This window comes from Pagrus pagrus, assembly GCF_965226575.1.
Source record: "Pagrus pagrus genome assembly, chromosome: 7".
Classification (NCBI taxonomy): Eukaryota; Metazoa; Chordata; class Actinopteri; order Spariformes; family Sparidae; genus Pagrus; species Pagrus pagrus.
The window spans coordinates 27766611-27792362 of record NC_140191.1 but is presented as its reverse complement, the minus strand read 5'-3'; the positions used below and the strand labels follow the sequence as shown (position 1 = coordinate 27792362).

Sequence of the window (25752 nt, the reverse complement as noted above, 5' to 3'; positions counted from 1 at the left end):
CATTGGGGACATAAGTGCATGAATCAAAATCCATTAAAACTATCATCAACAGGAGAAAAAATAAGAATACAAGAAAACATACAGGCTATGTGCTCATGGCAAAGTGCAGACTAAGAATTGCAGGATGACAACTTTTTAAATTTGACTGTAAGCATTGACTCTAGACCTTCCATTCAATTATTGACAATGGTGTCAATATTATGTAACCTTTCAATGTTAAACAACTGCTTTTATTTTTTCTACAAAATCCTGGGATAATATTCAACAGAAACCAAATTGAAGTAATGCAAAGGCATATTTACTTTTCAAATATACTTAGTAAATGCATTAAAGAGTGAGCAACGAGTAAATTAATTTGTGCACTGAGATAACACTTTCCCTGTCCCCAAATCAGACACACACTCACCATACTGCACAACATACTGTGCACACAGAGAAATGAATGCAGACTCCAGCAGTGTGTGGGAGGTCACTGTGGTCAGTGTGTCGCTGAATCTGAGGTTAGCAGTGGCTAGAAGCAGCGGTGGGCAGAAATAACTGGCTCCTCTCTACTACTATTACGGCTACGGCTACTGCTACTACTATGGCTGCAACTGTAAACCACAAAAGCATCCTGGAAGTATAAACAAAAGAGAACATGTAAGACGGGCTGGCTGCTGACAATCATAGGGGAAGAGGAGAAAAAGGAAAAAGAACAGGGGCTTACAGGAAGGAAAATGAGATGGCGTGAGACATTGAATTTAGCAACACAATGAGATAAGAATGACAGATGGAAAAGAGAGAAGAAAGAGGGAGAAAATAAACTTGGCAGAATTAGAATTGCACAGAAAAGATGGAAAGGACAATAGTAAAAGTAAAAATGCAAAAAACAAAGTGAAGGTTAACACCAAAGGAAGTAAAAAAGCTGGCGAGAAAGTCAGAGTAGGTTTTGTTAAGGCGTAAATGGGAGTAATGAAGGCGGGAATGCAGCAGGGCAGAACTGCAAAAAACACAGAGTTGTTGTTACCCTCACTGGGCAGCTGAGGAGGCTGAGGGTTTGGGGGCACATAATGTAAGAATGTGGGCACTAATGTGTGCACAAACACACACACACACACCTCCCTATGGACCACCTCTCCGTTTACACCAGACACATAAAGCATGACATACTGTTTGCTGCAGAGCTCACCAATAAAATATAACACTAGTGTAAGCTTTGCTGGAATGCAAAAGGAGAACGCTGGAATAAAGTGTCACCACAGAAAACTTTGCTCATGTCGGAGCCAAGCACTCTACAGCAGCACTTCAAAACTGTCCTATAGACAAACCAAACTGTCATGAAACAAGCAGTGACTGACAATGTCTGATTTTCAGGGAAAATAAGATTTTACGGTTTGTTTTCCGATTTCACTCAATCGTGTCTGGGTTTGCAGAGCAAACATGGGCTACACTGTATATGCTGATCGATGGGTTATTGCTCTAGCTGCCAGGGAGCAGTGCAGTCAGTCGAAGTCTTACAAGTCCTAGCGGCTATTTTCCAGTCAACTGCAACGATTTTAAGTCTCTCACTGTTGCTTTAATCTGAGTCAACCACTTACATTGAAGAACAGTTTACAGTCTGTCAGTACCTTGAGATTAAAACTGAAGCTTTGTTGAGTTTCCCCCCTTGCTGAATTGTGAAATTTCATTTGGACAGGGAATGAAATCTCTAACCCAAATGGCTCCCCCGCGAAGGACACTGACCATCTGCGTTATCAGCTAGAGCTCGATATGAAACACCTTCCACTATTGAAAAACCCTGTAACATCAAAAGGACAGAAGGGAGGAGAAATTCCTAAAGGAATGAAAAAAGCATGTTCAAAGTGAACAGCGTTTGTTAGCAATGTTCAGTATTAGGCCAGCACGTGTGTGTTTGTGCATTTGCGCAAGTGTGTGTGTGTGTGTGTGTGTGTGTGTGTGTGTGTGTGTGTGTGTGTGTGTGTGTGTGTGTGTGTGTGTGTGTGTGTGTGTGTGTGTGTGTGTGTGTGTGTGTGTGTGCGCGCGTGTGTGTGTGCGCGCGCGTGTGTGTGTTTAAGATCCATCATTGCAATGGCTTGATTGTTCCTGGTTGGTGACACAAGAACGAACAAATGACAACAAGACTTCAATCTGGATACCGGATGTGAGTGTCATAACAGAACCTACGTTTTACCTCAAACAGTTGCAGCCATTCAGCCAGCCAGCAAGTCATACTAGCCAAACTTACAAACACTTTTACTGCACGGTGGGCCGAATAAGTGGCACAATGTCAGCAGATTAACAGTACAGCCAATTTGTCATTAGATAGGTTTAAATAGAGTAAAATAAAGAGCACTGCCTCCACTGAGCATCAGGAGTTATGAAAGTTAGAAAACACACTGGGTTTGCTTTATTTAAGGAAACAACTCAGAGCAACACGGAGCAGAGAAGTGAGCGGGACGGCAAGAAGCCAGCACAGAACAGCAAGCAAGTTCCCATCATGACGCTACAATGTGGACACAACCACAGTGCCCACAGAAACCAAAATGATTCAGCAAGGTTGCACTAGATATGCAGGAAAACGCATTAAAGTGAATACAGTCCACAACAGTTCACAACAGTTTATTCTGCTAACTTCACTACTCTTCCCTTCTTGCATCTGCTCATTTTCCATTTCTTCTCCGCACTTAAGCTGTCACACTAAAGATGGAGAGGGATTGGGACAGCTAACATCTTCCTTAAGCACCATGAGTGTCACCACAATTTCAAAAGCAGATATAGTACTAGACATCTTTGGTTATATCATAGGAATTATTGCTAAGATTTTTCCCCACAAAACATATACTTACACAACACATCACCTATTCCCCTTCACTCTCTTGCTTTCGAAACCCAAACTCTTTTTCCCGCTGCTCTTTTTCTAAGCTGCCAACACACGGACCAGATGTGCAAATGTTTCTCCATGTTGCTATTCAAGTCCTGTTCCAAGAGAAAGGCAGAGTGAGGGGAGAGGAATATTTGACTTCACTCCACGGGAGACCAGTTTCATAAATTTTGGCGGCTACACAACGGTGAAAAAGGTAGCTTGGCTTGCTCGGCCGAGGGAGAATGTTGACGGCATACCAAACAACATGATCCTAATGAGTTGGAAAATCCCTGGCCCTCCAGAGGACTGTCCAGATGCTACCGTCATGAGAAACGCTACTGTTTTATTGAATTCAGGCTCCCCTCCCTTTCTTTAACAAGGGGCAAAATTTATTATTTGACCATTAAGGCATCCTAGGCGACATGAAGCGTAAAACTGTTTCAGAGTTAATTTGCCTTTGGCTGCAGGTCCAGTACCCCACACTGGGCACATGACAAGTTGATCTTTGTGCCAAAGTGTCTTGTGTGAACGTGTATATTCAGAGACCTAAAGTTTGGATATGTGCTTGCACCCGTGGTATAGGCTCTGCAGCTCAGGTTGACTTGTTTTGGGATGATAGTCTGGCACATGATGTGCTGAGCCCTGAGAAATAACTGTAAAACTTTTCATAGGAGAGTCAAATCACTTTAACTTAAGCCAGGTCCATATATCTCTCTTGACAATTTACTGGTACTGAGAAACAAGCTTTATTTTATGGAGAACTAAACAAACAAGGCACAGTAAATGTACTTTATGAGAAAAATGATATTTCAGTAAATCAACTACAATGATGAACACGTTAACATCTAATACAATAGTCTAAAAGAGACCAGATGAGCAATGTGATGCATCTTGCTCTTTGTTCTATGATTACTCATGGTTTAAATACAGAGTCAGCCGCTAAAGGACACATTAATCTTCTGTGAGGATATTTTATTCATTTTGCCAAGTGACTGAGTTGCCATTGCAGACTTAAAACGGCTACCCTACAATAACAACTGCATTACGAAAATAACTGTAAAAACACAAAGAGCCTTTTGCCATGCTAAGTAATTACATACACATGCACTGCATAAATAGCCTGTGCTCCTCGATAGCCCTTTTTACACAGAGATTGTGCAATGCCTCCATCACACAGAACCTTCTTTACACTGCCCTTCTTTTTTTAAATTGGACAAAACGACAGTGGAAAAATGCCCTACTGTGTGATTTTAGATAGCATGCAGGGGTTCTACAAGCAAAAGAGGTGTGACATGTAAAACAGCAGTGTCTGCATGCAATGTGACATTTGTCCTACACAATGTCCTACATTGGACAGCGGTTTGAAACAATGGCATAACATGGGAATGACAATTATTTACTGTCCCTGTTAAATGCCTGTTGCCCTCATCTTCTACTCAGAGAGTAGGGAGGTCCTGGACCTCTCCAAATTTGAAGATATTTTCGGTTGCTGTTCTTCTTCTTTGAGTTAGCTGCTAACTGCTTTTTAAAACTCCCGATTATGGGCCACACACACAACATGTCATCTAAACATACACACCCTGTCTCATCCTGTCGCCTCGTCATCTCACTTAGACAGACAATGATTTGTCTCTGCTACTACCTACACTGCAGGCAGCCAATTTCATCTATGTGCTTTTTGTACAGCATGGCAAGGCTGAGTAAAGGCACAGTCCCGCCTTGCACAGGCTGTGTAAAAGGGGCTTAAAATAAACCTGCTCCCTTTCTCTTCACTCACATCATCACTTGTCTGTTGGATGGAGATCCAACGCACAACCAAACAGCATGTTGTTAGTGGAAAGGTCAGGTGTCATTTCACTTACATATTCACAAGAAATATATACGGGGGAAGATACGGGGGACAGTGAATGAATCATGCTCTTTCCTCTGTCCTCTGATTGAGTTTGTTGGAAAACAGTCCTGACAGTCTGACTGATCTACTGTAGCTGCTCAGAGATCAGCAGAACAATACTTATCATTACCTTGGTCAGGTATCAGAAATTCATAAAACAGTATTATTCTACAAAGTATTTCTTGTGACAGAAAAGGCTCAGTTAACTTGATATGGTCTATTGTAGAGTGTATTCTGTACCTGGAGCTTTGTACACCTCGTTGAGCAGGCTTTCACTTAGTGTCAATGGGGCACCGCTGACTACGCTGTGGGTCCAGCTCTGACAGATCGCTTGAAGCAAAAGCGTCTGGGCCCTTGTTGCCTGTACAGTGAAGTGGGGAAGCTCAAAAATACACTCTGTGGTGGGGACTGAAGATCTTTTGCTCCTATAAGAGAGGGACATGAGACAAAGAAAGACAGGATTAGATGAAAGATAGTAAATGAGGGGAAAAGAGACGTAGAGAGAGTCAGGATATAGTGACAATAACAAATGAAAGAATGGAGAGTTGCACATAAATGCCAACATATACTTAATGAAATAGACACCGGTGGAAAGAAATGGCTCACGACTTCCACAAATCCATCAATATCACATCGCAATATGTAACAGCTCATTGATAGCAGAAGAAGCCAAATAGGTATAACTACATTCCAACAGCAAACTGAAGAAATACCAATTGCAGGCCAAGCTTTCCTTAGTTACTTGGCAGGTTGGTATAGTTGCCGCCGACCCTTCTCTCCTCTCCGTCAAAACTGTGATGATGATTTATGTGAAGAGATGTACAGCCCAGAAACCTGACCCTGAAAAGAATCTTTACGCATTTAACATTTCATCTGTCTCCAAGAGTGTGGTGGAGAGAGTTTGTGAGTGTGAGTGTGAGTGTGTGTGTGTGTGTGTGTGTGTGTGTGTGTGTGACAAGCTGATGAGTTGAGTGTTCAGGGGGATGAGGTAACAGCACAGTCAGACGGAGTCCTCCAGGCCCCTGTCCATCACAACCTCAGTGGACCGTGCTCTCATTTATCATCTGACACACATGCGTGTACACGCACGCAGAAAACACCCACGTACACACTTTTTTTAATCTGTTCTTCAATTCCTCCTTTGTAGTATCCGAGTCACTGTCTCCCCTGTTCATTCTGTAATCACTCAGTCAAAGGCTAACACATTCTAAGGCACTTCTCTGATTCCACACACGCAAACATCTTGACACACATACATAGCCCTTCAAATCCCTGAATCAGGTCTCTGAGCTTGTTTTCTATCCAGGCTGTGAAGTCATGGCTCCTCCTTAAGATCCCATCCCTGACATCAGCAACAGCAGGAGGAGGGATTCCCCAGCTCACACACACCAACCGAGGTATGGCATTACACACTGCTGAGAGTGATGGAGCACTTGTCATTATCACAACTACTGATTTCTATCCTTCACATCTCTCTCTCCCTCCCTTTGTTCCTCGCTCCCTCTTAGTCCCCAGGAACCTTAGTTCACTGGAAATACGCCAAGGGAGCCTGAACTAAACACTTCAAAACAAGCCTGTTTGTTTCCACTCCTGTTTTTCTCTCTTGGGTTCTGCAAGGTTCTCTCGTTGGGTTTTTCTGAATTGGCAGTGCCCCATGCCTAGATACACATCTACCTTTTTGGGGTGTGTGTGCAGGAACATGTGCTCGCTTGACTACGTATTGTAATGGAAGCAAAGACACGTTGCCCTCTTTGCGGCGCTTTTAGTGAAAATAGAACCATGACTAATTCCAGAGATGGCTGTGGTGTGTCAGGAACGAGCATCACAGTTCATTTAATCACACATCCATTTTGGTCTGGTCCCAGTTCAGAGTGTGGGATATGTCACGGGGTCTCTCCCTCCGCTCAGCAGCTCTGCAATCGTTTAACTCCTCTGCTTCCCTCCCTCTCCTTCTCTCTGTGTCTCTTTATCTTTCCTTTTATTCTGCTCCTGGGTGGTTCGGCAGGATGACATGAGCTGTTAGCTGCACACAGGCAGACCCAGAGTTCTAAACCGCCTGCTGTCTCAGGGGGGACTACTATGAGACCGAAAGTGAGAGAGAGTTTGATAAAGAGAGATGTAAGAGTACAGGAAAAACAAAGGCAGTAGGAGAGAGAAACTCCAAACCTGACAGGGTCAATGAGTTTACCTCGACAGTGCACATATATATTTTCTATTCCCTGGCAACATATGGCGCATTTGGCACCACTGTGAACCATGCAATGTCATGCTCCTCTACTATTAGAAATCACCACTGTTGCATACTATACAGCTAGACATCAATCAAACTGATTTTCATGTGTTCTTGTGTGTTCAAATGCTTTCATGCCTGTGTGTGTGTGTGTGTGTGTGTGTGTGTGCGCGCGCGCGTGTGTGTGCGTGTGTGTGCGTGTGTACACGTAGCGAGATATTGCTGCTGAACAAAAGAAAGTGAAGGCGACCCGGCAACAACAATGTCCCCACATGCAGAGCAAATGTGCCTGCAAAGCCACTTCAATGGGAGGACTGGCAAAGGATGAAAGTTTGTAGGCTTATTCGAGTGTTTACAGCGTTTCAGGGGAGCTGTCATGTGCATGCGGTCTTCTAAAACTGTAATTATGCACCTGTTTTTATTATATTATGCCCAATTCTTTGCAAACAGCAACTTGGATCTTGGAGCTAAATGAGAAGCAGAAACACTCATTAGGGTGTTTTGGGAATGCTGGATGTGAGGACAGCCAGACACTCATCGGATTTCATTAAGTAGCTGGCACAGTCAGTGTTTCTTGCAACATGGTAAACAGCTTTCTGGCAGTCAGCTCGTTCACTGTTACCACAGGGCTTGAAGGAAACAAAAGTATCCAAGAGGTAAAAATAGCAGTCCTAATACCTGCATCATCAACAGCAGTAACAAATGACTACAATAAAACATATCTTAAAACGTGAAACATATGCATGGGGCAACTCACAAAATGCAGTTTACTGCTACAGAGCACAATCCATATTATAAACGGAGTCCATAGCCTGGGGAGCAAAACTCATTACAGCATTCTTCGACTCATAACGTGTAGACCCACCAGAAGTGGGCCCACAACCCATTTTGGATCCTGACTCCTAATTTAAGAAATCAGGTCCTTGGCTTGAACTTCAGTGCCTCATTGAATAGGCTGTCTCTGACCTCACAGTAGTTCTTTAAGTCAATAACTTTTTTATTAAAACACAGAGGCCACCAGGAGTATGTTAAAAGGAAATCAAAATTAGTCAGGAGCTATGAAAAATAAGGTGTTTCAATTTCAGCCAATGAAATATGCTTTCCTCTGGTGTATTTCAACAACATTAGGCCTCATTTCCCGACCTGTCCCCTGTTGGAGCCGTGACTGAGTGACGAAGAACTAGACCGGGGCTAGGACAGGCAAGTTGGCGGACTTGCTGACTGCTTGGCTGGGTAACTGCCTGGCTGGCACAAATTCTTTCTGTCCAGTGTCCCTGTCAAAATCAGGCAGAACAGGGCATGGTGTTGTGCAGGGGGTGAGTCAGAGTCATGAGCACCATACCAGCTGTGGTGCTCTTTGCCTAGACTGTTTCCTCTGTGTACATGCTCTAATGCAGACATAACGCAGGGACAGCAAATTATTTTTAGTCATTAAAATGAATGAGTGAAATTCAACAGGGAGTTGACTTCACAGAGGACCCTCACAAAATATTTTTTGTCAGCTACAAACATGGCTCAGAGTCATCTAGTGACATTATGCCATTACTAGTATAAGGTATCACTACCTATGCCGAGGCTTCCATTTAAACAGCCTCTAGTTCACTCCATGTCTGTACCAATCCTTTTCACATCATAATAGCTGAGATCCATTCGGACCATTGGTTCTCAGGCTAATCAGCTTCCTGGTCTGGTCTGACTGTGGTCACAACTATATTTAGACAAATACAGCTGGGGCTCTAGCTACCAGGCTGCGATTGCTGCTTTAAAGAGGCCACACACAGGCACAGAAATGCACATAGACACATTTAGACACACAGACAAAAATGCCAACACCTGTACAGACACAAATAAATTCATGTTTGCCAATATGCACATATACTTACATGCCAACAAACACACTGTCACAACATCACACACCTGTACATACACAAAAAAATAATAATAGCAGGTTGGTCAGCCAGAGCACAATCAGCAGCAGTAATGAGGCAACAGCTGACAAGGGGCCTGCTGCTCTAACAACCTGGAACTGGAACAATTCTAAAAGGAGCTGCCAATACTGAGGTCTGACAAGAATGGTCATGTAAAATACATTAAGCATATGTAATAGTCAAAGGATGTATCTTTTTCATCCTGAACAAAAAGGGAGAGAAAAGGAAAAATATGATCATACCACACAGAAAACACAAACAAAAATGAGGGGAAAACAAGCAAGCACAGCCATGAGAAGGATAAAGACCACAAGCCTGCAGGTCATATGTTATTCTCCAGGTAAAATAATACCTAACATGGGGAGTCTCATTAAAAAAGCCATTTGGAAAGGGTCCAGTACAAACTCAGGAGTAGCAGAACTGGTAGGTTGTTGCTTTGTACTTTTACAGACAAGAATAAATGTAGCCTAATTAAAGAAGGCTGTTGGGGGATGTGGCTGTGTGTACATACAGTTTAGTGAGTTTATGTTGCATACATGTAGATGTCCGGTAATGTGTTGAAATCTGGATATGTTGGCATTAGTGGAAATGTTCTGAAAGAGGACAATACTGAGAAAGCAAGCGTATATGTCTGAATAGCACAGCCAAATGTGGTCAGCAAATTCTTTTTTTAAGATCAGCATCTTGCGGTGATTGAGGGAATATCGCCAAGAGCAGCTGGTCCTAATGGTTTACACAGTGTCCCAGAATACAAGCTTGGAACCTGTGCACACTTTCCAGAATGTTCATTTTTGTTATTACTCATATCCTGTACAGTGCTAAACATTAGTCCCCTCACTCTTTCCAAAATACAGTGACACAGACAGCTGTGGGGGCCGGGAGGTAGGCGGGAGATGTGTAGCAAGGTGTCTGTACCATCAATGGACCACAGAGAATGAAGGAGGCCCACTCACACTAACACACATTCCCTGACACAGGTGGATTATGTCTGTAAAACTAAATGGGAAATTTCCCATAAACTGAAACATGATACTCCAATGAACTGTCAAAAGTTGGTGGAAGTTCTCAAAAAAGATAACGTAGACTAGATTCAAGTCAGTAAAACAAACAAAAAGTCAACGAAGCAGTCAATCACTTTTGACTTGCCTCACAATGTGCTACTTTCTCTTGACTTAAACTTATCTACAGTCCACAGCAACGACAATGTAATCCATTATGGGCTGACATATTTGTCTGATAGATGCAACAGATAGCCACCGTCTTGAGACAAGTGATAAGTTATCTGAAGTTTCTACAAATCCTTCACTGTCACACCCTACCTTAATTAACCAACACAAACATTCCCCAACTCAAGCAGTTAACAAAATCCTCTACCGCTATTGCTTCTTTGGAGGGAATGAGGCTGAAACTGGAGGGAAAGGGAAGACTGACAGCGTGCACCTTTTTTTTTCTTTACGGTGCAGATTGATTTAAAGTATTGCAGAATTCCCCATCTCTCCAAGCCAAGGTCACTGACCCCTCTTGAAAATAACCAGAGTGAGTTATGGGCTGCTCTCAAGACCCCTCTTTTATCTACAAAAGACTTGCTACAGTCTCTTGCAAAGCCTCCAAATGAACATTATAAATCATGCAAGCACTTCATGCTGAACAATAACACCTAAGTGGCTGAATTAGGAGATGTGGAAACTTATCATTTTACCACCTGGATGTCAGTTGGGAGAAGAGGACGGAGATGAAGAAGACGACAAAGAAAAAGAAGAAGAAGAAGAAGAAGAAGAAGAAGAAGAAGAAGAAGAAGAAGGAGGAGGAGGAGGAGGAGGAGGAGGAGAACTGGAGCTGCAGCTGATTCAGAAAATTTAGCAAATGCTGTTTTCAGCAACAGCCATAAATTACTCACAGCAGTCATTACAACCTGTCTCCAGTGTCTTTTGAAGTCTGGTTTAAGATATATCTTTTTTTTAAAAAAAAAAGAACAAACAATTAAGAACGTACATTTCCTGGGTGCCACAGTAGCTCAGTTGGTAGAGCATGAGCCGATGAACAGAGGCTCACTGCATCGGCCAAGGGTTCGAGTCCGAGCCCTTTGCTGCATGTCATCCCCCTGTCTCTCTCATCACATTTCCTGTCTAGCTGTCCTTCTTTCCTGTTCTGTGAAAGCGTCACAATAACTGCCAGCCATCTTTTATTGACACAATATATTCTAATTTGGCTCACATCACACCATAAGACTCCTATTAAATGAAATGTCATATGAAATGTTTTACCTTCAGGTACTGCATTAACTTTATTTCTCATTGGATTTCTCATCTTATCGCTCAGCCACAATCTGTGGTGACATCCATTCTCTGACCTAACCAAACTCTTTAAAGCCTCTGTGCTGGATCTGGGTATGAGTTAGGGGGAGGCAGGGACTGTAATTGTGGCCGCAACTCAAAGTTTTGTGGTTCCCCAAGGTCAAAGGTGTTCCATGTGTGCATTTCTCAATCATCGGCCCTTAACAGCCCAAACTCTTCATAGAAAGAAACACTCCACTCTCTCTTTCTTTCACACACATACATACACACGGCCCTCCCCTTCCTCCCATCTGGAGGACCCCTGACCCAAAAGAGAGAGAGACACACACACACACACACACACACACACACACACACACACACACACACACACACATCCTTCTCAGGAGAGGGCTTCATTACACAGGGATTACTAAAAGAAATGTTTTAATCAAGTTGTGCAGACAGCTGCAGACCGAAAGGCGAGAAAATGGCAATGACGTGGTTCATCAGGCGTTAAAGGAAAACACATCAAGAGGCCTGTGTATGTGTGTGGGTATAATGGTGCGTCCGTGTGTGCACGTAGCTTCCTGCCTCTGTCCAACATGTCCAGCTGTGGAGGACATGCGGTTCCTTATAAGGACACACAGAGATAGAAGACCTCTGACCGGAGACTACAGACCAAATATCACATTTATACGTTCAGATTTTGCTGCAGACTTTTGCTCGTCCTGTTGTCATAACAACAAAAGCAGCATTCAACGGAAGCACCGGCTGCCCTTTATTTTGATCCAGACTAGTTGTCCTCAGTGTTATTCTCTCAAGGCCTTTGACCTTCATGCAGATGGTCAGTAAATATAAGAAAACGGACTCCAGTGAGGTCCCCCTCCCAAGTTAAAAAAATCTTTTTCATGGTGACACCAATTTTTTAGCAGTGAAAATTGGATGGGCTTGGTTCTGGGAAGCGATGGAGCAGTACTGAGGCCTGGTGGGGAGGAGAGGACAGTGGAATGCACACCACAGTAGATGATAATCCACTCAGAGCTGATAATCCATCTACCCTTCCCTATTTCCCACTGTTTTCCCTCCCTCAAGCTTCAGCTCCTCAGATGACTAATTCAGGCATTAATGGAGTCTTTCAGTCAACTGAAAACATCTACAGCTGCTCCTGAATTCCCTATCTTGGCTCAGGTCTGTACATCCAAATACATCTCATGGTATAGTTAAAATTCAATGGATATTCTTGGAGTGCAAGAGTACTGCCTCTTGAAAACCTTACAGCCTATAATATATACTTGAGTTAAGAGTTGAAACCCATGTTGATTTAAGCTACCAAATGACACTTGTAATCATAAGGGCAAGTAAACAGCTTCGACAGCAGAGCGACTATGGTTTCTGTAGCACTGACTGAATGCTGAAAGAAAGTCATGGAAGCTTCCTTCAAAACTGAGACGTCAATCAGTGAGAGCACCAGCCTTGCATTCGCTGATGCCATTTCCTTAATACAAGGCTCCTCAATACGTCCATTGATCCCTGTCAGCCATAAAACCAAATAAAACTGTCTGACACCAGATGTAGAGGAGAAAAAAAAAGTCCTCATGACAAAGTTGGCCGAAAGACTTTATAGACTGTGCCACACGGAATATGATGTTTTACCTTGCAGCTCGCAATCCTTTGCACTCCCGAACATCGGAGTGAAAAGTGGAACAATATTACATCATATGCCATTCCAGGCTTTTAATACACACCTGTTAATACATAAAGCCTACTTGTTGCAGTGTGTGCCTACATCCCTTCAGCTTCATCATGTGAAAACATTTTCTCTCTCCAAACATTACCATGTTTCTTTAAGAACAGGGAAGGGCCTAGTTCATGCGTTCAACTAAATGAATTCCCTGCTGCACTTAAGGCCTCCGAACCGCAACTCAGTGCAGAGCATGACCACAGCAACCACACGTTGATTTAAGGTCATTCAATTATCCTTCCCCATAACAGCTCTAAGTAACTTTAACCCTGCCTCCACAGATATCTCAGTTAAGACCTTGATGAGTAATACAAGTGATTACTTCAGTACAAAAGTAGCACTAATCAAAGTTTGGTTTAGGGGCACAACAGTTGACGCAGAAGCTGCCTGTGTGACATCATTCGCAGGATCTCTGTCATAAGCCATATAAATGTATACTTTCCATCCAACTGCCACTCCCAAATCAGTTTTCATCAGCCAAAATGATTATTCCAACTCCACTTGTTAATGATATTACCTGCCAAAATGGCGAGTAGACAAATGTAACAGCCACAGTCAATGTTCCCACCAGTGAATGCTGTTCATGTACATTTGCTGAATTTTACTTGGATCTCTATGGCTCACCACTGAAGGACACAGAAAGCATTTGTCCTCCTGTTCTTGGCTGTGCTTGGAGACATAGACCAGGAGCAGCTTGCTATGACTAACTATGAACAGGGGTAATGGGGCATTACAATCACACCAGAAGCCTCATGCCTCAGATGCCTCAAGCAGCATTCATAAATCAAAACATGAGCTAATCTAAAGTCTAGACTACTGGTCCAGACGTAGTAAAGGACTTCTCAACTTCACATAAAAAAAAATCCGACAGGTAGTGCTAAAAACTGAACAAATCATTGTCACACTGTAATGGAGTTAGATCAATAATTAGATATCAAGGGAGATCCAACATTCTTTTCTATTCAGAAACGTTTGCAAGGCAAGTCAGCTTTTTGTGGCTATATAACATGCACCTGTAATGCCACAAGCTTTAAGAAATTATCCCCTCAGAAATAGCTGAGCGAGGAATAGGGGCTGCTAAAAACGCCACATAAAAGCTGGCATGGGGCTGAATTACGACCTGCAATGTGACGAGCCACACTGGGCTGCTGCTGGTTTGTTGGTTGGTTGGTGGGCCCCGGCCTTGGCCTGCCTCCATATGCTGCTGCCGTCAGGTGGCCCTGTATAAGGAATATTATATGGTGTGAGTGTAAGTGTGTGCGTGCATGAGTGAGAGAGTGAGGTTAGGTTTTGGTGAGATCGTTGCAGGTGGCACTTCTAACATCCCCTCGTTACTGGCACCTTCCACCCCCTCAGTTTTTTTTTTTTTGTTTTTTTTTGCAGGCACCGATTTTATCTGGGATAACTGGTTTAACAGCCAGACCAATTGAAACTCTCAGTAGAGTCGCTGTGAAGTTGGCGGCCCCATACAGTGCCTTTCATTAGGGATAAGTACAGCCTGAGCTGCATTTTAATTCACTGGGAGTTAAAGTTCATTTCAGAGGATTTTGGTTTTTTGGCTGACCAAATGATCTGACTGCTTGGTTAGAACATAGTGGTTGGGAAACTCTGATATTTTCTTATTTTTCAAAAGTCATCTTTGTTTACTATCCCTACTCTATTGCGATGTGTTTTTTTTTCTATTTCAGCAAATACTCAGCTATGTCAGTGCAACCAATTTGTAGGGAGTTGTAATCTTAATATTTCAATATTTTCATTATGATTCCTTTTTAGTATTGATGCTTAATATCAATAATTATATCATTATAAAGACTTTTTTTCTTTGCATTGCAGAGTCACACACAAAAATATCCAGAAATAACTTCAGAGACAATTAATCATAAATTACAATACATTGCATTTGGTCTTCAAAAATAATTTTCCATAATTTGGACATATTACAGATGATGGGTTATTCAAAAAAACATGTTTTTTATACAGCAAAACCAGCAATTAAAAGTGTTAAATATAATATCAATCAATTGTATATATAAAAATAAATGATAGAACAGTGTAGTGCCAAGTTTTACTTCCCAGGACCTGTAACAATAGTTTAATTCAGCCATTAACATATGTTATGCAGGTAAAACTACAATAGCCGTAAGGTATGAAGATATTCAGACCATATTTTACCATACAACGGTTTAAAAATGTACACGATTGAAATACATGTAAGTAAGTCTTACATTTTGTATCCTAGTAGTAGTAACTCGCTGTTGACTAATATCCTTAGCTTATACTTTAGTTACAACAATGCAGTACATTTCAAAGTAAAAGCCCCTTTTAGAATGTAGTCCTTCAGATCAGAGTTAGTGGTACTATTCCTAACTATTTAACTGTCTCAATTGGTGCCTTCTAACCTAAGATCTAGCGACAATGATCAAATGGCCCTGAGCTTACTGTTTAACAACAGCTAACACTAACTTTTAGTTATATATTAGCCATAGTGATACCTGGACACAATGTCACAGAGTGTCAGTCCAGATAATCCACTTTATTATACAACCAATTTACACATTTCAGTTGGTTGTGCAGTTTCCAACCTCTAAAGTTTATTCCCAAATCTTCACACAGACACAACATGGGTTGCATTACATCATTTGAGGTCATTTTAACTAAGGCCAGGAGGTTAAAACATTACAACTGTGCTGAGGTACCCTTACAAGGGCATTTCAGGGAATGTTGGTAGAGAAGGTTTCATGAGCCACCCTCGTCTACTCCAACATGGAAACATGTATATTGCCAACTTTCCAGTGATTAAAAAGAAGAGATTGCTGTCAGAGGCTTTTCAATATATTAGTTTGTGGTGGGTGAACTTTTCAATTCATCAAACATGCCAAATGGGAAACTACAAGGTCAGAGTCTGCAATTGCTCTGGAGCAATTAACCTTTCTTAAAATGTAGTTATGCCTGAAAAAGGGGAAAAAAGACATTTCAGTCTAATTGGATACATCCAAGGACTCACACACAATACTAAATGCCCAGGAAAAGCCAAGACTGGCAGAGAGAAGATGTTAAGGCAGTGTACTTTCCCCATGAAAGCCCCATGCTGCCCACTGTGAGAAGCCGGAGCCTTTGTGGTGAGACTGAAGGAAACATGAGCTACAGTACACACTGTGGGCCAACTCATCAGGAGAGGTGCTGGGTCTTCACAAACGCCCAGTGCCTCTCCAAATCCCCCATGATCACCTGGCAGTCATATATACGATTGCTTAAGCATGAGCTGGCTGCACAATGACAAACACAAGCGAGGGATTCAAAATGTGTGCATATGACATCACCTTCTATACTTTGCTACTCCAAGCTACTCTTCTCTCCTGTCAGTCACCATTTACTTTTAATAGAGTCCAGAGGGGGACAAATCTAAAGCTACCTTTTATATTGGTAATGGAAAAGCTGATCCAAGACTGCATAACAAAACTACTGACTGACAAAGAAACTGAGACAGCTCTTTCTCTCGGACTACTCTCTCACTGGCATGCTCATACACCTTCACTAAGGTCTCATGCTTTCCACTTTCTTTTTATATTTCCTTAAAACTTCAAAAGCTTGTGCAGCTCTGTTCAGTGTCTGCTCAGAGAACAGAACATCTTGGAAAGGGGTGTTGTTGGAGTTACATCAGCGCTGAGGAGCAGTCCCAAAACAAACATCAATACAGTCAAATTAAATGCTACCACCTGGTGGAGTGCATCTTTTGGCTTCCTTCAATGTGTCACTCAAATTTAGGAGAGGAACTGTCTGTCTGACTGTGCATCTGTCAGCCATTGTTTAAACACATTGAGAATAAAGTCAGCTGAAGTTAAAATGTGCACTTAGTCTTTCATCTCACTGTCCATCCAGGACCTTTTCCAGTTTTTACACCCACTAACCAAAACTGTACCTAACCATAGCGGATGACATCAGCAGAAAAGGAAACAAATATATATATATATATATATATATATATATATACTAATATTCACTTATTAGCATTGCTGATTGTGATCCAACCCCTCCTGATACTCTCTTCTACTTCTTCTCTGTCAAACCTGTTCATCATCATTCTTCCAGGAGTAAACTGTCAGGTTGTGTTAATAAGATTTTGACTGTAGCAACACACGGGTCAGGAAGCAAGATAGTCATACCTCCAGCTTAGACAGAAAGGGTCAAATATGAGTCACATCAAGCCTGAACTGGCAGGTTCAGAACTCATAACTGCACACAATACACCCTGTCCCATTATAATCTTCAGGAAAGAGTCTGACAGGGAAACAAACAGGCAACTGTTACAAAATGCAAGAAATGCTTCTAACCTGTCCAAGTGTCGGAAACATTTGGAGGAATGAGGAAAAGTAGATGGAGTGGAAATAATCCTGTTAAGGCCAGTAGAATTATCTTGGGTATTGCCTGTTGATCTGTTTTGAGGTATGACCGCAATACCATCAAAAAGTCTAACATCTATTCAAATAACGCCAATTTGAGGACTGCTGGTGCACACTGTTACTGGACATGTATATACTGTATTCCATCAAAGGGTTGATACAACAAAGAATAACAGAGCATTTTCTTAATGTGTCAGGAGACTCTGTGAGAGGTTGTCAGTGTTATTTCTCAGGCAGGTCTGGGCTGAAAGAAAAGCCATGGGGGGGCATTGATCTGGAAGACTCTCTGGAGATGAGAAACATCTAGTGATTGTCAGAAAGAAAAATAACATCCGTTTTACATCTGAATCCACTATTTGAGGCAGGCAGGGCAGAAAAGGGGGGAGCTGGAGATCAAACAAGCAGCTAGCAGTCTCTTATTGGGAGCAGAAAGCAAAGGGAATCAGTTTCTGTCTACAGACACACTCACACACCACAATGAATGAGGGCCTTGTGTGTCCCTATGTGGTCAGCTAACCACTGTACAGTAGATACAATGTTTGCCTGGAGAAGAAGTCAGGAAAAGTCAAAACCATCTGCAGCTCCTTGACATGTTTAAATCTAAACTAATGGGGGGAAATCGATTCCCAAGCTACAGGTTTCCTGCTTTAACAGGCACTTTGACTGCAAGGTGTGAGAGAGAGGGCACAGGTGTGTGTGTGTGTGTGTGTGTGTGTGTGTGTGTGTGTGTGTGTGTGTGTGTGTGTGTGCGTGCGTGCGTGCGTGTGTGTGTAACAATAGTAACAGTAAAAAAAAAAAAAAAAGATCCATATATCACTTGTGTTGTATATTCATAATATATTGAAACTTGAATATACATAGATATGATAAAATGTTGTTTCAGTGTGATGAGGGAAGATGGAAGACAGGACATAAGATAATCTAGGGCTGAACAAATCATAGTGTGATTTTTGCTGGGGTCTGTGCCAAATAAGCATGTTTAGTTATGTCTGAAAGATGTTTCTTTGGCCGGGGCATCCCTGTAGCACCACAATGCTTAATTTCTAATAGTATGTTGTCACACATTTTACCTTTATCAAAAACTTGCAGCTTCTGTGATTTGGATATTACACTTGACTATATTGCAATTTAAATAATATTTTACTAGCCCTACTCATTAATTAATTTTGAATACATAACAGAAAAAGTGCACGGAGAGACAGCCGTGTTCATCACAACATTTTCAATTATAAAAGTAAAGCCAAGCTCCATGACGTTAAACACTACACAGAGATCCACACAGGAAACCTATTATGAAAACATTCATCCTCTACAGTCATTTTTCTTTTCTCCGTCTCCCCCTTCATCCATACTCCACTTTCTCCATTTTCCCAAGTTTTTGTCTCATCCCTCTTCCATGCAGTCCATTTACACTTTTTCCCATCATCATCTCTTCCTCTCTACGCATCTTCCACCCTCTCTCCTATTCTCTTCCCTCCATTCTGTCTTCAACGTTGCTGTCTCCACACAATATAGACACTGGGGTGTTGACAAGTGTAGCTTCTTTCCCTTTCTATTTCTCCTTGTTCTCTTCCATTGTCTTTGCATTTTGATAGCTTCAACATTTAAAGACTCTCAATTAATTTCTTGGTCAGCTCTCTCAAATCCTACATTTGTGCAACTGTTCCACCTCCAAACACTAACTCCTCTCCTCTCTTCACTTCTCCAGGGGACATCCCAAATGAGTCATTCACTGTCTGGTACAAAGACAGGAATATAGCAATATGTGTTTTCATCCCTTTACACAGTGTTGTCTTATTCCTATCCTTTGCTTTCCAAACTGTTTTCCAAACTGACCGCTGAAGACGTGGTTCATCCATCACTTTAAATACATTTTGAGGCACTGCCCACAGAAGGCTGCAGTCCTCTTAATAAAATACAATACATGAGCCTGAGAACACAAAGTCACATACGTAGACAAACACACTGTATACAGACAGCCAAACATGCATATAAACATTCAAAAAGACGCATACACATAGGAGGTGCACACTCAAACCTTTCCAGAATCAGCCTGATGTCACTTTGGTAGGAATCTTTACTGAGTTACTGAGGGTGATTATTTCCTATAATGCCACCCACAGGTGCTTGTAGAATGTAAAACATCTGTCCATTTATTGTAGTTTTTTAGCTTAAGCCATCACACAATGACATGTACATCACATATGCATATGCATATCGTACTTCTTGGCATGTGTTGACCTTAATCATCTTGTGCTGTGAGTAATAACCTCAATCAATATGTTGAATTGTACAATGCCAGACCTGGATTTATCAAAATGGGTACAGCAGTCCGGTGCTCAGCCTGTAGGGATTTTCTGCACAACATATTTATAAGCAACTTTACATTTGTACTGCAGACTGAAAATCATTTTTGGAGGCCTTCTCAGGATGCGTTTGGAGCAAAGATTCACAGATGTTTACATGAACCAAACACCCAGAAATAATTTCCTCTGGAAGATCAAAATAATGTTTTCTGTTGTGTCAGCCCGAGAGCAGCAATTGCAGAAAGACATAATATTTGGAGACTCATTAGAAACCTTTTGTGTTGGGTCAGTCAATCAAACATGAACAAATAAAAATAAATTAGATAATAGATAAATCCAGGGCTAGTGTTCATTTCACTGGACGTCACTTCAACCCCAATCATTTTAAAAGGGGCAATCTGATGATGATCCATTTACTTTTAAAAATTAACTGCAGTTAACAATTTACATCTAATAATCTAAGTTCACAAAGGAAACTCTTCCTGCCTCTGGGCTCACTCAAATTTCCATCTATTTTACAAGTGCTGGAACTCACCAGTATGTAGGCATCTGGATTAGCTTCCCATAGAGGGCAGTGCTGAAGGACGGGATGATCGGGATTAGAGGCAGGAAACCTCCTGTACTCTCCTGGCATGTCAAACCTGCCTGGAACCCAAACACCTGGGGGGAGGGAGGGAGGGAGGGAGGGAGGGAAAGATAGAAAGAAAGAAAGAAAGAAAGAAAGAAAGAAAGAAAGAAAGAAAGAAAGAAAGTGTACAAGAGATGGGAGGTATTGTTAAGAGATATCCTCATGCTGAAGTGAATTCACATAATTGATGTACATTAGACTACAGAGAGTTGCAAGTCGTTTCTTTTTCCTGTTATAGTTTTACAAGGTATAACTGATTACAGTACATGGCAGGAGGGACGAAGCCACTGCACTATGATTTAATGAGGATATGCATCACTGAGCTAGGGATATACTGTGTCAGGCTAAAATGTTTGTGGGTATTTGGTGCAGTTCATTGGCATTAGAATAAGTGTACATACTGTACATACAGTAACAATGATAGTGTACAGAAAAGTTAGCAAAAATCAACGCTGCTGACTAGCTCTGTTTATTATTAAAAGAATTAGAAAAGCAACAAATAACATTCGTGCTTGCACTCAATTAACAGTGCCATCAGAACACACCTCATACAGTTCAGATTGATCAGGTCCAGATTGTACCAAGATCCTAACATCACTGGCCAGTAACATTAATCTATTTTTCGAAGAGATTTTTGTGGAGGTGTCTTTTAGTGACAGCATGTCTCAAATTCATATTCTCATTATCAAAGCTTCTTCCATGAAACCAGACACACACTGTACTGCAGCCCTTAACATTTACATACTCCGGAAAGTGAGCCTGGTGGATGAAGTCCTGTTTAATATTGGAGGTAGTGTATGATGGCTGGGCCCAGCTGTCCAACATGCAGCTGCTGTATATGCACAGAGCAGGACTCATTCAATTCCTGCTAGTAAAGCTCCACCAAACCACATTGCGGCGCAGATGGACCCAGAGCAGAGAGACAAAAGCTTGGATAAAACTAAAATGATAATTAACTGTACATTCCTGTTACAAACAAGAGTAGTATATCAAGTTGAATTGTGTGATTGTCGAATACAGATGTAAACATAATAAAACCAGCATAATGATATGTAAGTTTAGGGCCATACAGCTACAGACTGATTCACTACAGCTTCCTCTAGGAGACCAGATTTGAAATTCTGTTCTCCGTCAGCAGCCTGAAGCAACTATTCATTCAAATGGCCCAAGTTTCCAATTATGATTGGTCTATTTACTTCTGTGACCTCCTTGTCTTCTTGTCTACAACCACAGAAAAGTGAGACAATAGCTAACCACTACCCTCAAGACAGACACCTTAGCTTTGACTGCCAGTGTCAATAAAACACAGCTTAAGATAAGCCTTGGTTTATACCCGTTTCAAATCACTTCCTCAAGTGGGTGAATTGCGTCCAGAATGACCTCCACCCTGTCATGAGCCCCGTGCCAAAATCCAGAGGTAGAATTAGTACCTTGGCAGATACAGATACTGACTGGCTGATTGGTCAGAATGATCCTTGGCCACTGACCAGTTGACTGTTAACCCTGCAGTGACCCTGTGATAAGGACTACCAGCATGATGTCCAGCAAACATCCTGCCTTAAAAAAACACAGCCAGGCCATACCAGGTCATACTGGGCCACCCCAGATTATTCCATATCTGTTATCCAGGCTTCCTAAAAGGTGAAAAAGCTTAATTTTCTGAAGCCTACATAGTTTTAAACACACTTCATGGGGCCTTCAAGGAAACTATGAATACACCTTTTTCTTTATAGTTTATTCATAGGTCAAATTGAAAAGTAAAGCAGGAGTCAAAAATGTACTTACTGCAGCCATCAGATATTCAATCAATTAATAAACACAAACAATTTACCTAACAGCAATGTATACAAAACACATACACTTTTTGTAGAAAAGAATAACTAGCTATTTATACATTATAGTCATAGCTTTACAACTTTTACATGTTAAGTAAATGGTATGAGTAGTGTGCAGAAAGAAATATTCTCGCAGCTGATTATTCAGAATTTTCAGAGCTGTATCATCATTGTCCCCACATCCCCATGAGGAACTGCTAAAATGCTCTAATATCACAACCTTTACATACTAAATAACTGCTTAAAAATGGCCTTATCAAATTAAACAACCATGTTAACTTATGGGTGACCAAGAATCTTACCCTGTGATTTTAAATGTGTCCTCTGAAGAACCACGATATTTTGTCTTAATCCCCATTTAGATGTTATCGGCAAGTATCACTGTAATCAACACTGAGCTTTGAGCTTCAAACTACCAGTCAAAACTATACAATCAATGCAGTAACAGGGGAATGTCACAGCTGCACAAAACAAGCCTGTAGGATTCTATCAATCTTGCTGGGAGAAAAAAGCCATGAAGTAGACCAGAGTTGGACTGGGGCTCATCAGGAAGCTTAGTGCTGAGATTTTTATGACCAGGTGAAAAGGTCATTAAAAGGGTCATTAAGGTTATTTTAGAGTAAAGACAAGACTGTGACCATGCGGTTGACGTGCTGACTGCAGACTATAGTGTATAGAAACTGAACTATACAAATTAGTAGATGTGTATTAAGTGCCGGCTTGAAAGATGATAAAGAGACATATGTAAAATAAAGTGAAATAAACAAAATAAAGACTGATACAAACCTGTGCTAATCAAAAATGCTAAAGGAGAGGAAAAAGATTATTGGAATAGAATTCGTTTTCCAGGTGTTTTCCATTAGTTTTGCTTCCACTCTACCATAAATTTTGCACCATAGATTATCAAATACCTGATATAGTTGCTCATCTCTCTTTGATTCATTCATTATATTTTCATTCATTAATTATCCAAAACTGCTTATCCTTTGCACATTCGTGGGGGGCTGGAGCCAATCCTAGCTGACATTGAGCGAGTAGCAGCATACGCCCAGGAAGTCGCCTGGAAGGACAATTTAGAGTGACCAATGAACCTAACCTGCATGTTTTTGGACAGCCGGAGGAAGCCGCAGTACCCAGAGAGAACCCACGCCACAGGGAGAACATGCAAACACTGCACAGTAAGGCCCTGCCCCAGCAGGGTCTTGAACCTAGGGCCGTTTTGCTGTAACCACTGCACCACCGTGCTGCCATATTATCTGTCTTTAACTGCAAATAACTTTTTTTGATGAAAGAATCAAATCAACAAACGCGAAACAAACCTGAACTATACAGGTTTAAACTGCAATCTAAATTGTCTGATTTTCTGCAGGGTTTCTCCTAGTAGCGACTGCCATTTCGACAATTTAGTACATTGTAGAATAAATGAGTAGATCGGACTGACCTTTTTGGAAAAGTCAGGTGTGGATGTAAGATACAGCTCTTATTTTAACAGTGGAATGGCAAGGGTCAGCTAAATTTTAAGTGTTGTTGACTGTACGTCCCAACTTTCTGTCTGCTGAAAGGACAGCTGGGATTTGAGTAGAATATTGTTGTGCTCACCTTGAGGTAGAAGTGTGCATAGCAGTGATGCAACAGGTTGTCAGACGGTTGGCTGAGACTGCTGACAGTGCTGACCAGCTCTGGAGCATACATGGGCACAGAGTGTTCAATATTCACCCTTTCCACCTGGAACTGCACAGAAGGTAGAGGGCGCAGCGGCTGAAACACTGGTATGTTGACCAGGCCTGGTGCAGTCTGGCAAGTTGAAGATATAAAAGGGGGTGAAGGAATAAAAGTGAGAATACATATCCATATGTACATATCCAAATATCCTCTTTTTACAGTCCAAAGTCAAGCTGTCCACATCAGTCTCCCTCATATATCTGTAGGTTCACTCTTTGATGAGAGATTTTCATTAAATCTAAATCTGTGACTTAAATTATGTACGATTTTTAAGTATGTGCATTATGGCTGGATTAGATGTTTGAATTACATTTTTACTTTGGATTTACTGTTTTGTCATGATGTAGTCAGAAATAATGCAATACAATAAAATAATCCTAAACTAAACCAGTTATAGAATACAGCGAAATCAGATTTTTCCCTTTCAGCACAAGAATGCAGAATCTATTTATCCTCTTTTAGATATCTAAAATATTCAAATATTTATAAGACCCTTTTAGCCAGATATTTACCTGTTTAAAGGTGCAAAAAACCCATATTACAATTTGTTCTCCGTGAGTATCTTTTGAATCAGTGCTTGTCAAAATCAAAGCTACCAATCAATTTGCTGCCTGTTCGGACAAGTGTACAGAAGCTTCTGTATCAGTGTCTACTGTAAGTCACTAGAAGTGTCTGATCCTCATGTGTGCATAATATTATTCTGTCTCCCTTCCTTTTTGCATACTAAATTTTCAGGTCATAATTGTATGTAACACAGTCACGCATGACAAATTAATGGTCCTTAAAAAAAGAGGTTCCCAAGGAAGATAAGGACATACATAGAAGGACATTTGCAGAATAAAGTAGGTTTGTAAGCACTACCTTGTGTCCCATGATAACAGGCATTAGTGTGTGGAGGAGGTTGAACTCTGCCATGGAGACGGTGACTGAGACTTGGAGCAGAGTGACACACGTGAGTCTGGTTGGGATGAATTCCTCTAAGCTGGATATCTCTTCTGGAGTAGCTGGACCATGGCTCTCCTCAGCCATTTCTACAGAGACAGTGACACAACAGACAGAATAATGTTAGCCTTGGAACAAATACTGAAACATATTGCAGAGGTGCAGTAAAGGGAGCAGGCAAAGATGAAATATATTAATACAAACACAACTGATTTCCCTATGTTTTACACTGGAGAATCTAACCTCAAGTACTGTATGTGATCTGTGGTACATTATTTGAAATAAAATGGAGTGGGAAAGGCCAAAACATTTGGATTTGAGGACTAAAGATTGTTTTACAGAGAGTGAAGTTAGCTTTAAAGCACACCAGTTTATTTGAGTGGGTGCCTCTCCTCTGCGCCTGCAGCATTAATACAATAAAAAGTATTTTCCCACAAAAACCACCACCTCATACACTAAATAAAATAAACATCACTATAAAAATACTGGCATCTCCAAGCAATATGCATTATAGTGGCTGTTTCCCAGTAGCTTTGTTTTTGAACTATGTCATAAAACCACTCATTCAATCAATAACCAGAAACATCCGGAGAAGCAGAAAATGAAGTGAACCAAGTAAACATAAAATAGAGGCGAGTAAGGTCAGTGCTCACCAAAGTATGGAGTGACCAGAGCACTGAACCACTAAACCATGTCCGGGGCCTGAGGTGGACCAAAACCTGAGCCCTTTGTTACTGAGCAGCCTTGGCTCTGGTCCCAGGACATGGGTTTGTTTCAATTCAGTAAAAGTTCTGTTGGGCTACAATCCCAGCTCCAAGGTGGGCTCACAACCTGATCCCAAAGCTGTTTTGCTCTCTGGCCTACCACTGCAGTCCGCATCAGGTTCATCTGGCACTGCCATGTCCAATCTAATTATGACATGCCAGGGCTCAAGTCAACATCCACAGTCAACATTTAAATTACTAAAAACATGCAGCTCACATGGTTCACAGAGGCATGATAACGGACACC

General features: G+C 41.4%; 1 protein-coding gene across 3 annotated transcripts in view; it reads right to left on the bottom strand.

Moving 5' to 3' along the window:
• The window catches only part of vps13b (vacuolar protein sorting 13 homolog B), a 347536-nt gene that overhangs the window by 266292 nt on the left and 55492 nt on the right, over positions 1 to 25752 (bottom strand). For all 3 annotated transcript variants that reach the window (XM_084357862.1, XM_084357860.1, XM_084357861.1), the window contains exons 14-17: positions 24661 to 24830; positions 23677 to 23871; positions 20150 to 20274; positions 4974 to 5158 (exon numbers count right to left, since the gene is read on the bottom strand). In XM_084357862.1, coding sequence (XP_084213988.1) covers positions 4974 to 5158; positions 20150 to 20274; positions 23677 to 23871; positions 24661 to 24830 — 675 coding nt within the window. The remainder of the gene's footprint in view (positions 1 to 4973; positions 5159 to 20149; positions 20275 to 23676; positions 23872 to 24660; positions 24831 to 25752) is intronic.